This window comes from Vigna unguiculata, chromosome 4 (assembly GCF_037176805.1).
Source record: "Vigna unguiculata cultivar grain cowpea cultivar isolate G323 ecotype 2 chromosome 4, ASM3717680v1, whole genome shotgun sequence".
In the NCBI taxonomy this organism is placed as follows: Eukaryota; Viridiplantae; Streptophyta; class Magnoliopsida; order Fabales; family Fabaceae; genus Vigna; species Vigna unguiculata.
In genome coordinates this window covers 41,671,642-41,685,652 of record NC_140795.1, presented here as the reverse complement: position 1 = coordinate 41,685,652, position 14,011 = coordinate 41,671,642, and the positions used below count along the sequence as shown (strand labels likewise).

At 26.7% G+C, this 14,011-nt stretch overlaps 1 protein-coding gene and 2 long non-coding RNA genes across 3 annotated transcripts; 2 read left to right on the top strand and 1 right to left on the bottom strand.

Moving 5' to 3' along the window:
• Positions 1–902: 902 nt before the first annotated feature.
• Positions 903–2,551, bottom strand: LOC146887213 (uncharacterized). Its single transcript, XR_014994481.1, has 3 exons — positions 2,450–2,551; positions 2,260–2,332; positions 903–1,114 (listed from the first exon to the last, which is right to left on the bottom strand). It is a non-coding gene; the product is annotated as an uncharacterized LOC146887213 (long non-coding RNA).
• A 373-nt stretch (positions 2,552–2,924) lies between these two features.
• Positions 2,925–4,184, top strand: LOC114180827 (chitinase-like lectin). Its single transcript, XM_028067116.2, has one exon. The coding sequence runs from the start codon at positions 3,007–3,009 to the stop codon at positions 4,045–4,047; it is 1,041 nt and encodes a 346-aa protein (XP_027922917.2). The 5' UTR covers positions 2,925–3,006; the 3' UTR covers positions 4,048–4,184.
• An 8,328-nt stretch (positions 4,185–12,512) lies between these two features.
• Positions 12,513–13,250, top strand: LOC146887212 (uncharacterized). Its single transcript, XR_014994264.1, has 2 exons — positions 12,513–12,800; positions 12,879–13,250. It is a non-coding gene; the product is annotated as an uncharacterized LOC146887212 (long non-coding RNA).
• The last annotated feature ends 761 nt before the right edge of the window (positions 13,251–14,011 follow it).

The window sequence follows — 14,011 nt, the reverse complement described above, 5'->3', positions numbered from 1 at the left end:
TGAACTAAATATCACTATGTCATATTATGTTGAATAAAGTATGCTATCCATTAAACGTATGTTTTATCTTTAACTTTAAATTATTTTAAATCTGTAATAAACTTCTAAAACAAATATAGGTTTAAAATCAACATAAAACCAAATTACAAAGATCCAAGCTTATTTTTGTTTATATATATATATATATATATATATATATATATATATATATATATATATATATATATATATATACTTAAATTCAATTATTTTAAATTTCGATTTCTAAAGTTCCGAATTAGTTACTTAAAAAAATGAATTAAATTTAATTTTGAATGTAAATTATTTCAACTTATAATAAATTGAATTAATAGAGATTTAATTTTATAGATATTTTATAAATTAAACTATACTATCATCTTATTATCGTTTACTAAGTTAAACATTTTTTATCTTTTCTTTTTCGTTTCTTTGGAACAATTTTATTTTCCTTAACCAATATATTTACTTTTTCTGATAGAACAATATCTTAATTAATGTATATAAAATTATTTTGAATTAAATTATTGAACCTTATTTATATTTGAGATAAGTTAGAAAATAAAGTTTTTTAATCATATAAGTGGTTGATATTTTACTTAAACAATATTCAAATATATTGTTCAAAAACTCTGTCTTTCAAAGGAAATATTGTCCAAAAGAGATTGCCTACATAAGAAAGAAGTGAATGAGTTGAATAACATCAGACATAAATTATTTAAATATATGAAAAATGATAATTTTACAGCTTAAAAGATAAAATAAATATGTGACATTCCATTTTTAATAGATTAATCTACCCAATAAAGCATCACAAAATTTTGACAACGAGAACCCATCAGATGAACAAGAAACGTACGAAAGGTAACTATTACAGTCATCCCAAAAGTATTTCGAAAAGGAAGAAAAACTAGACATGAAACCATGCCACAACCAAAAGAAAACTAACAGAATTCAGCAGTTTCGCAAAAGGAGTTGCCACTGGGCAACCATTACAAAAGGCCCCATGGCCATGAATCTGCCCCTGAGGTCATCAAGACAGAAAACTAGATCGCACCGCTGCGTCCCCCGGATCCATCTCGAGCATCCCTCTCATCTGCTCCCACCAGGAGGTGATCATCGCAATAGAGAAAACATAACAGAAGCAACACAAAATGCAAGGGGTAAGCTAGTGTAATTTGATCTTATCATGATACAACAGACAAGTACTTAAACATTCCTTAACATGCAACACAACAGGCACGGAACATCATGTTATAGCAAACAAGCAGGACACTATGACTCAATTATCCGGATAAATATATTAAGATCGGATTCACTGGACGCTTGCACTTGTGGTGGCCTCTACTGCTCTGCAGAGCCATTGCCAATGGGTTTCACCCTACCACGCACAAGGTTAGCCTTTAAATGTCTAAGGCCATTATCCTGCCATAGACTAGGGCCTCCCGCTACTCCCACCACTTGGGTCAGTTTGCTCTACTTGAGACTCACTGACCCTTTCAGAGTTTCGAGATGCGGTCCTTACTTGAATCCTTATCTTAATATATACACTACACGCCACCATGAAGTCTCCCCATGGGACTCATGGAATTCTCACAATCAGAATCATGTTTCTCATACAATTCCCCAGCTCATTTTGGTCATTTATCCAATTCTCACGTCAAGTTACTACAAACCCACAATCCATGATAAACCACATACCAATCATGCTAATTAAACTCACAAAATTCAAACACCCAAGCATATTTATGTACATCTTATTTAGGAAGGATAACCTAACCAAGGCATGCAACAGACCATCCAAACTGCTAGGAAAACAGAGCACGCCTTCGCGAACTCACTTAGGCGAGAAGCTGTCCTCACAGAAACAGCGAATTCTCGCCCAGGCAAGACGCGCGACAATGGAGGTTTCACGAGATCTCGCTTAGGCGAAACCTTCTCGCCTGAGCGAGACTAGGCGTCGCTCAGAAACGAAAATGGCCGCCTAGGCGAGTTCTCGAGGCAGAACCTTAAGCAAAAGCCTTGTTATTCTCGCCTAGGCGAGACGAGCTCGCTTGGGCGAGATTAACAGGTCTCACCACTGTCAGCACACATGCAACGGCGAGAATGGCTCAGATCATCGCCCAAGTACACATGCAACTCAATTTCATTCAACAAAAGCACACTATGCACGCATACAAACATAAAACGACCAAAAACAGCCAAGAATAATTTAAGACTGATGAATCTAGCTTCCCTTACCTCTGTTTTGAGTACCAAACGCAACAAACCCTTACTAAGGGAATACCACTGCTCCAGAAACGCGATTAACGAGCTGAAACGTGATTACCAGGAGAAAACAAGGTAAATACATGGAATCCTAACCAACCACATGCTCAAACAGTGAAAGGAGGGGAAGAAAGTAGACCAAAGACTCTAAAGTTCGACTTACCAGGGAGTACATGGTTGATTTTGTTAACTCAGGATGGAAGAAGACTGTGCCCTAGCAGAGCTCTTGCTTCAGCCAAGAGTGTTTGAGTAAGAGAAGCAGCTCTGGAAAACAGAAGAGTGAGGAATGAGTGAGTTGGAAGGGTATTGGGGTCCTACAGTAGGGCTGGCCTTGGGCCTCCGAAAAGGTCAGACCCAAAAACTTTATAACACTGAAAAAGGGGCTTACAAAATCCATTTATAATTCATTTTAACAATAATGCAATATTATAAATTAGTATTTCAAACTAAATAAATAAATAAAATAAAAAAGTACAATTGAGATATTAATATATTACATGTATCAAGACATTCATTGAAAAACATGATAATCAACCATTCCTCACCGTTCAGATTTCATCTCTTATCTTTGTTCTTCTTTTCCCGCCACCAAAGCTTCACATAAAAGCACGTGACAACGTGATACAATGGATTGGTTAATGTCCTGACAAAAAAAGTTCCGCTATAAATTGATTCCTTCTCTTGCCTTCAAACTCATCCCCTCAACAACCCTAAATAACCATGGCTTTCCCAAAACCAGAGTTAATCGCATTCCTCCTCTTTGCCGTTGTAGCCCTCTCCTTCACAGCCCCTTCCGGCGCAGCCGACTGTGGCACCGGCGCCGGTGAAATTTCCGTTTATTGGGGTCAAAAGTCCGAATCAGTTGAGGGCACCTTAGAAAGCCTATGTTCCAGTGGGAACTACAACATCGTCATCCTCCAAAGCCTTCTGGTGTACGATGATGGCAGAGTACCAGCAATAAACCTGGCAGATCATTGTGGCACTTCTTGCCCCGCCAAGCTACAGCCACAAATAGAATACTGCCAACAAAACAACATCAAAGTGTTACTTTCCATTGGCCAAGACGTAACAGCCCTAAAAACCAATAGCCACCGCCACTACTCCTCCAGCTCCAGCTCCAACTCCACAGCAGCTGCAGAAAAGCTTGCAAACTACCTCTTGGAGAACTACCTCAGTGGCAACCCTGGTCCACTGGGAAGCGTAGCCCTAGATGGCATCAACCTTGCTGACGTGGCGGACGGCGAAAACCTTAAATGGGACGAAGTTGTGAAGGCCATTAACGCATCCACCACCGCCAGAAAAATCTACTTGGGTGCAGGACCCGAGTGTGTGTACCCGGATTACTACCTTGGCAAGGCAATCAGCACTGGGCTCTTTGACTACATCTGGGTGGAGTTCTTCTACCAGAACCCTTGCATTTACGCAAACGGAGACGCTTCCAATCTTTTGAAAGAGTGGAACAAATGGAGCGCTGGTGTTCCCGGCAGCAAAATATTCTTGGGCCTGGTTGCTGCCGGCGATGCCGACATAGCAGGGTACATACCACCGGAAGATCTTATTTCTAAGGTTCTGCCAACCGTAAGACAATCTTCGAACTATGGTGGTGTAGCCATTTGGGACAGAGCCCTTGATATCGCTAATAACTACACTGCTCAGATAAAAATCGACGTCCCTAAAGGTTGCATATGTGTGTGTAATGGTGATGATGCATGGAACCGTCTCTATGGTCTTGGTTCTGCGTCACTGAGGATGTCGGTTTGATCCACCATGCAGAATCGTGTTTATGTCGAATAAAGTTGTAGGTACTCATTAGGGTGACCTATGCATGTTTGATTACATGCATGTAATGGATCTCCTATTAAATAAAGAAAATTATATGGTGCCTGGTTAATTAATAACTTCTTTCTATTTACATTATAATATATATTAATATTTTAAGTTATAAAATGAAAAAATATAATTAGAATATTAATATAACTCATTATTGATGATCGAGACGGATCTTAGTTGATCCTTACGAGGGCCATGGTCCCCAAAAAAATTGATTTTTTTTATAAATTATATGCAATATATTTTATTTATGAAATTTAAATTATATATATTTTAATTTTTATAAATTATAACAATGTTAATAAATAATAAAATATAAAATTAAGTAATAAAAAATAAAAAATTTATTAAAAAATTTTGTATGACCTCTCTCATTATAATTTGATCATATATTGTATTTATCTTTTATTCTGGTATGTTTTATTTTGTTTATAAAACAAAATAGGAAGTTAACCAGACACAAATTTATTTTTTGTATTCTGATTTCTCATGTTGTAATAATAAATGTAACTCTCTTGTCTATTAACAAGAAAATATTAATTTAATAAATAATACTTTTTATCTCATGAGTTTATATGTATTTTTTTGTATGAATATAGAATAAGAGATGATGTATTATATTTTTTTTTGTGACATGATTGTTATAGATTTTTCTTCTAATAATTACATCTCTCAATTTTGTATTATGTTTTGATAAATTATTATTTTTTAAATAGATATATAGATGAACAATAAAATAATAGATTATTGTTTAAGAATAATAAGAGAATATATTCGTAGATAAAAACAAGATAAATTTTACTTCACAAATTTTGAATTCTTCACATACTTTAAATAATAATATTAAGAATTCAATTTTTGAATTAGGAGAACCTTTTTAAAATTCAAATAATTATAGTAGTAGGAATTTCGTATTAATCTTTTGAAAAATATATGAATTTTAATTTTGAATTAAAAGATACATTTTTTAGAATTCAAAATATTATAATTGTAAAAGAAGATTTTCATATTAATTCTATAAAATATATAAATTTTTAAGTATATTATTTTTTTCTTCCAAATTTCAAAACCAACATTAGCAGATGCCTAAATTGTTAGTAATGTTAAGATATTACAAGTCTTAAAAGTAAAAGTTACTGTCTCTGCAAATTATGGATCTTATCAACCAAGTAAATATTAATATAATTTAAAGTTCTTCTTTTTTTAAGAAAATTAAATCATTAACGAAAAATTTACTAAAATAGTTTAATTCTTTTAATAAGTATTTTATTTTTATCTACTATAAATATAATTGTTCTTTCAAACATGTTTGAACACGAATATTAAGAATAAAATAATATTTTATTAAAAATTGCAAGAATCATACATTGTTTTCTGACATAAAAAGTATTAATTTCTTGGAAAATGCTAAAAGGAAAATTATTCTTTAATAAAGTTTTTTTTACAAACCTTTGACAATATTATTGATATGGTAGCATTTTATTTATTGTAAGAAAAAAATGTTTAATTTAATTTAAAAATGAAGAAAAAATTTTAGTGTGACCTAAAAAAATTATTAAAATATTTTTTTGACAAATTTTAACAAACTATCACTTTAGATAAAAAAAATACTATTTTATTACTTTATTTTGATTAAAAAATAAAAAGTTAATCTATTTAATTCTATTAATGAGAACTTTGTTAAGTTTGTCGACAAGAAAGTTTTTCAAAAGATAACTTTTCTTTTAAAAATGTACTTTGAAGGAAGAGAAAGACGAGAGGAAGAAGGAAGCTATAACACGCTATCCTCATTTTGAACATCTGATAAATTTGTCACAGTGAAATTGGTATCAGCCTACTCCACTCTAACATGACATAAAATATTAATTTAAAAAAACTAAATATAAAATTAATTGTTTTAATTAATAAATATTTATGTTATTGTTGAATTTTAGTGTGGATTTAATCGATAGTAAATTAATTTAAAAAAAAGAATTTAAACAAATTCAAATTATTTGAAAATAACTTAAAAGTAATTTCGTTTATTGTAAATTGAAAAAAAAAAATTTTCTATATATAAAATAAGTATTTTTTGAAAAAAAATAATAAAAAAATAACATCAAGATCGAAATACTTAATATTGATATTTTTAATTTTTAATAATTATTTGATATTTAAATAATTTTTTAAATTTTATAATAATTGAAATACTTTATTTCAACAATAAAATTTAAGATTCACTAAATTTAAATTTTCTGATCTAAATAATATATTGAAAATTAAAATATGATCAATTCAAATCTAATTTATTTGAATACTTAAAAATTCTAAAAATACATATTAATGTTTAACTATTTTACTTCCTGCAAGTTTAATAAGGTGGATATTGACACCTCGATCATGAAAGATAATAAAACTATAATGAGGAAAAGTTTCTCTAATATAATGAGGAAAAACTATACAAATCTCATATCAATGGATGGAATTTTAGAATTTTCATTCTTTTTCTTTTATTTTTAGATTTAAATAGTAAATAAATAAAAATTGTTACATGTTATTTCGTGCCACATGACATTATCACAATTACCGTTGCATGCTTGTTTTAAATCTAATTTCTATCTGTAATTTTGATTCATTTTAGTCAATTTTTTTTAAAGATATAATTTAGTACCTTTCCAACCAAATTAATAATTAAATTTAGTTACAACATATAAATACTTATTTAAATTTCTTTTATAATTTATACAGAAAAGTACTCCATACAAATATTTAAATATGTTATTTTTATATAAAAAAATATTTATTTAAACTTATAATATTTTAAAAATATTAAAAATATAAATATAAAGTCACATTTGTTACATTAAAAATATCTGTCAGATTAAATATTTAAAAATTTTAAATTTTACTTTACATTTTGTATTTTAAATATTTAAAAAATTATAATTTTAAAAAGAAACTTTTTTAATGTAAAAATATAAAAAATTTAATATTTAAATAAAATAATTTAATATAAAAATTTTTAAAATTATTTTAACATATAGATACAAATTATAATTATAATTAAGTTTAATTAATAAATTGATCTTAATATAAAAATAAATCAAATTGATTCATTTAAAAAAATTAAATTAAATTAAAATTATAAATATAAAAGTTAAATTAAAAAGTTAGTCTAAAGAGAAAAGACTAAATTAAATTTTATAAAAATAGAAAACTAATTTTAAAAACAAAAAAAGAAAAACTAATTCTGTCATTATCCATATCCTGTCACATGTGACCACTGACAGTCAGCAACTGCGTGGCAACAATGGTCCACTGCAAACAACGTTTAAAATATGGGAAAATTATGTTTCCACAAAAAGTTTTTACTGTGCTGGTGGCACGGTTCCTAATATGATTTTCTTTTTTTTTACTTTCATTTTTATATAATTGATATACTATTATCTTTCTTTTAAAAAATTTGTGACTCAAGTTACATTAAAAAGTAAAGAATAAAAGTCATTACATAAAAATTATAGTATAATTTTGGTTAAAATATATTTTTTTCCTTTCGTCAAATTTTATTAAATAAGTGTTGATTTTATTTTTGTGTTGAAATAGTTCAATTTTATTTAATTTGGTCTTTTTTTTTCTAATATCATTTAAATTATTAATGATCGTTAATAATGACTGTTATATGTGTCACTTTGTGATTTTCTTAATTTTTTAAAATTTTTATTTTTTTTAAATGTTCATGTATCAACCCAGCGTGTGTCACGTGTCAGAGTCAATATTTTATATTTAATTTAGTTTTTATATTCGTTAGTTTTATTCAATTTAGTCCCAATTTTTGTTAACATAAACCATTTTTGTCTCTCTCCAAATTGAAATCAAATTTATTTTTTATATTAAAATTCACATTTTTTATTAAATGTTTTTATATAATATATTAAAATTCATACCATTATAAATTTTATATAAAAATTAAAATTGGTGTCATCTTTGACAGGGAAAAAATTGGTTAATTTTAAACGAGATTTAATTCAACAAAAATAACAAATATAAGGACCAAATTAAATATAAAACATGTGACACATTATTGGGTTGACATGTGTACATTTAAAAAATATAAAAATATAAAAAAATTAAAAAAATCACAAAGTGACACGTGGCAGTCACGCCATTAATGATTTAAACTGTGTTAACAAAAATGGACTAAATTGAACAAAATTGACGAAACTTGAGACTTATTTAAACAGAAAAACAAAATTAAGACTTATTTAATAAAACTTGACGAAAATTGAGACAAAAAAATATTTTAACCTATAATTTTCCTTTAATAAACAGTACAGTTATGGAAATATCGTATCCGACAGAATCTAAATAATTAATCTAAAGTAAATTTGAAATTTGAGTACTATGATCGAATTTGGATTAGATAAGATAAATAAAATTAAATAAAATAGATAATCGTACTCAAATTTAAAAACTTGATTGAACTATGTAATTAAACTTAAATTCATATTTTAATATTTATAAATTTATAAATATATTTTAATTTTTAATTTTTTTAATAGGATATTATTATTTTAAAATTTAGTAATAAGTCATATAAAATTATAGTCTATTATATTTTTAGTTAAAAATTCACTTATTTTTTCAAAATAAAAATATTTTATTTTTTGTTAAAAAAATTAATTTAATATAAATTTGTAATCTGAAAAATTCAACTAATTTAATCTACAGTTTAAACAATTTAAATTATTAATCGAATAAATTAAATGATCCGAATATAATTTTAAAATATTAAATTTGAAATTATACTAATTTGTTAGTTTGGATAGACCCCGATCCAACCCGATGCTCATCCTTATAATAAATAACATATTGTGCAGATTATTTTTCTGGATACTACACTCCTTAAAATAGGTAAGGAAAGTGTTTTTTTTATTGGCATGAAATGAAAATAATAAATAAAATATTAATTAGAATTTCATGGTAATGATATTGTACAAGTATTGTAATTTTTTGAAAAAAAAATAATTTCAAAAATATATATTTATTTGAAAACACTAAATACTTAATAATTATTTTGGCTTTAAAAATTAGAAAAATAAAATAAAATAATAATATAGTTGTGGTTGAAATTAGGTGATTTTTTTAAAATTATGATGATTATATTAAAGTTAATAATTAGAAAAACATTATTTTGTTATACATTTTTCTTTTTAAAATAAGTTAGTATAGTTGATGCTAGTAAAATAAAAACGAATAGTAAGATGACTTAAGGGATTTTATTTGAAAAATGATGAGTTATTTAAAAAATATTGTTATTTACTAATATTAATTTATTTAAAAAATAAGTAAGTAGTACAATTTAATTTAAAATGTATATTTATTTAGTGAATAAAACTATTAAAATTTAAAATGTGTAATTTAATGTTTATTTAAAATTGAAAAAATATTTAATGTGTTACTAATCAAATTTGTGGTTTAATGTTATTTGTACTTAATTAATTCTTATTTAATTTATTAAAAATTGAGAAGTGTAATTTTAGTGAGTGTGAAATATTTAAATTCATTAGAGAAGTAAAAGAAATAAAATTATTTTTCTAAAATAATTGATATATTTGAAAGAAAATTTTGAACCCTATTTTTCAAGATAAAAAATGGAAATGATAAGTGATAATAAAATGAAAAAAAAAAAGACATTAAAAGATTTAAGAAAGAGGCGAATTAAAACAAAAGAGTGCGGAAAAAAGAAGGGAAAGAAAAGACGTGAACCGAAGTTGATAAGAATGAAATGCTACTTAGTTGTGTTTCTAGATAAAAGTGATACATTTTTAATTGACGTGTAGAGTCCTGGAGTAATAGAAACAAAGTTGCTTAAAACTTTTATGGAATATTCTTAAAATATTAAAAATAATATTTATAATACTATTTAGTTTGTATTTTAATTCTATCAAGTAAGATGATAGATATTCGTAGAGTTTTTCTTTTTAGTTCACATCTTTTAGGTTATAAAAAGTATTATGTGTTATCTAATAATCATTAGAAAAAAGGAAATTCATGTTTATGTTTTTGGATAGCAGGATTTAGATTTTTTTTTTCTTCAAATGATTGTTTAGAGAATGAAATGTACGAAGATTCGAGAAAATATAAATATTTCATAAGGAAATTATTATACTTATACATTGATAATATTGTACAGGTTAAATTATTTTTTTAATCTTTGTATTTATCAAGTAGTTTTAAATTGGTTTTTCAATTTTTTGTTGTCTCAATTTGGTCATATAAAAATAATTCAATTTGATTATTGTCATTAGTTTTGACTAAACAATATTAATGTCAATGTCACGTGTCATTTTTTTTTTAAATTTTTTGATTTTTTTTTTTGAATTTTTGTTTAATTTTTGTTTAATTTTTGTTTAATTTTTTTTAAACATGTCACCTCACAATTGTGTCCAAATGATTCAATTTGGTCCTTATATTTGTTTTTAGTTTCAATTTAGTTCTAATTTTTGTAAAAATAAAGCAATATCGTCCCTTTTTAAATTGACACTCAATTTAGTTTTTGTATAAATCTTAGGTTAAATTACTCTTTTGGTCCCTCTATTTGTCAAGAGATTTTAGTTTGGTCCTTACGTTTTTTGTTGTCTCAATTTGGTCCTCATTTTCTTAAAAATGATTCAATTATGTCTTTGCCGTTAGTTTGACCAGACGGTGTTAAAGTTAACGCCACATGTCAATTTTTGATTTTTAATTTTTGTTTTAAATTTTTTTAATTTTGTACACGTGTCACAGTTGTGCCACGTGTCAAAGTGACTCAATTTGATCTCTATATTTGTTTTTAGTTTCAATTTAGTCCCAATTTTTGTAAAAATGAAGTAATATTGTTCTTCCTTAAGTTGACACTAAAATTACTTTTTTATAAATCTTATAGTGATATTCTTACTAAAATTAATGTTTTTATTAAATATTTCTATAAATATTTTAAATTAACTTTAAATTTTATACAAAACATTAGACTTTGAACTTTAAATTTAGTTCCTAAACTTATGTATGACAAGTTATTTGATTTTTAATCTTCATTAAATTTGTATAATTTGATACACTTGATGCCTTTATATATGATGACAAAATTGTTCATTTTTGAAATTAAGTTTGGGGTTTAACTTTGTTTAATAATAAAACTAAAAAAAAGTTGTTTAAAAATATTTCTACAAATATTTAATAAAGATTTCAATTTTATTAAGAATATCATCATAAGTTGTATAAAAAGATTAAATTGATTGTTAATATAAGGAGGGACAATATTGCTTCACTTTACAAAAATTGGGACTAAATTAAAACTAAAAACAAATATAGGGAACAAATTGAGTCATTTTGACACGTGACATAACTGTGAAGTGACACGTGTAAAAAAAATTTAGAAAAAATAAAAAAAAATCAGAAATTGACATGTGGTGTTGACTTTAACACTATCTAGTCAAAATTAACGGCGAGGATCAAATTGAGTCATTTTTAATAAAATGAGGACCAAATTGAGACAACGAAAAACTTGAAGACCAAACTGAAATTTCTTGACAAATAGAGGGACGAAAAAAATAATTTAACCTAAATCTTATGATGATATTATTACTAAAATTAACATTTTTATCAAATATTTGTAGAAATATTTTTAAACAAGTTATTTTTTAGTTTTATTATTAAACAAAGTTAAATCCCAAACTTAATTTCAACAATTAATAATTTTGTCATCATATATAAAGGCATCAAGTGTATCATATTATACAAAGATAGTGAAGATTAAAAATCAAATAACTTGTCATACATAAGTTTAGGAACTAAATTTGAAGTTCAAAACAAAACCAAAGTTTAATGTTTTGTATAAAATTTAGAGTTAATTTAAAATATTTCTAGAAATATTCAATAAAAACATTAATTTTAGTAAGAATATCATCATAAGATTTATAAAAAAGTAAATTGAGTGTCAATTTAAGAAGTGACAATATTGCTTAATTTTTACAAAAAATAGAACTAAATTGAAACTAAAAACAAATATAAATTAAATCATTTTGACACGTGACACAACTGTGAAGTAACACGTGTAAAAATAATTCAAAAAAATTTAAAAAATTCAAAAAAATCAGAAATTGACACTTGACGTTGACTTTAACACCGTCTAATCAAACTAAAGAATAAATTAAAATATTTTTAAGAAAATGAGGACCAAAAGAATAATTTAAACTTTCGAATACGATAAATAGAATACCTTTTAAATGATATTATGTTTTGCTTCGTGATAAATGAGTTAGGAACCTTATAATAGTTTTTATGCAATGATAAATAATAAATATATTTTGTCAACTTTTAATAAAAAAAAAGAAATTTATGTTTATCTTCCTTATACTTTTAGTAGTAACTGGTGGATATTTTGCAGTAGATGGGTCATATCTTCCTATCATACCAAAAGATTTGAGAAATGTCTTAGAAATTCTAATTCTAATATCACTTCAAGAAATATAGATCTCGTTGAGAAGATTTGAAGAAAAAGTAAGTGGCAGAAAAGGTAAAGTCAAGTTTACCTTTCTACTTCTCTATTTTCGTTTTCCCTCTCCCGTTTTGCTTTTCTCATTTCTTGTTGGTTTCGCCGGAGGAAAAGAATATCATGGGAGTGGCCATCAATCTGCTATCCACGATGCGAGAGGTCTGATCTTAAAGTAAGCGATCTTTCCCAAAATGCTCTTCGATTGGATTGATAAGGTCATTGCTTTAGTAACCTAAAATATGTGTTTAAGGTGAAGGTTTGTTGGTGAAGAGGTCGTTTTGATAGTGAAGGTGAACATTCGTTGGTGGAGGTGAAAGCATGTTTAAAGACTTCTTAAGATGAGTTTCCAATTCTGCCTTTAAGCTTTCGACTTGCGTTTAAGTTGTTGAGTTTTCAATTGTGATTTTTTTTTTTTTCTTTCTGAAACAATTTGGAACCGTTCAACGAACATTTTAAGATCCATAATATACTTGGACTCTAGATGGATCAATTTCTCAACCTCAAATAATTGTGGATGATGAGATCGGGTAATGTTGGTTCTACCCCATAGCTGTTCTGGACTAAACAACCACTCTATCTGCATTTCCAACAGTTTTAAAAGTTCTCCCAAATCCTTTTCTTCTTTTCCACAACAAATTTTATAATATATCCATATCCTTTTCCTTTGTGTTTTGGGATCACCAAACCAACTCTCTATGAATGTTTTTATACTCACTAAAATTAATTAGCTTGTGTGATTGAAAAAACATTATGTATGCATAGATAATGGAATCACATTCCAAGTATTTTCAGAAAGGGTGGAAAAAAAAATTTAAATTTTGAGATTCAATCTATAACGATCTAAATTTATATTTTTGGATTTTAAATCAAATCCACTTAATTGGATTTGGATTGAATTTATATTGCATTAACTTTTGAAAATTTAAGTTTAGGACATTGTTGAACCAAGTTAGCGTTAAAGATCGAGAAGAGTGTGACTAGAACAAATGTTCAAGTCGATATCGATAGAAGGTCAAGTCAAATTAGTCTAGGATAATTGATGGTCCATTTGATACATTTTTTGGGTATAAACAATATCGGACAAAAAAATAAATATTTTGGAATATTTCGTATTGGAAAAATAATTTGTTAAGACACATATGTGATGCACAAAGAGAAAAACTTTTTCGATAATGTGTTTAATATTGTTATGGATGTCAAGCGTAGAAACAAAGACAATCGAACGGCAAGAATGTGACTCAATTATGTGCATGAGGGGACTTGGAGTTGGTTCAACTACAAAAACGGGAAGTTAGCAAAATTGAAGGCAAGCTACACATTGACACAAAAAAAAAATGCAAAATCTGTTTATAAACAAATTACAAATTTGAAGATGCCAGATTG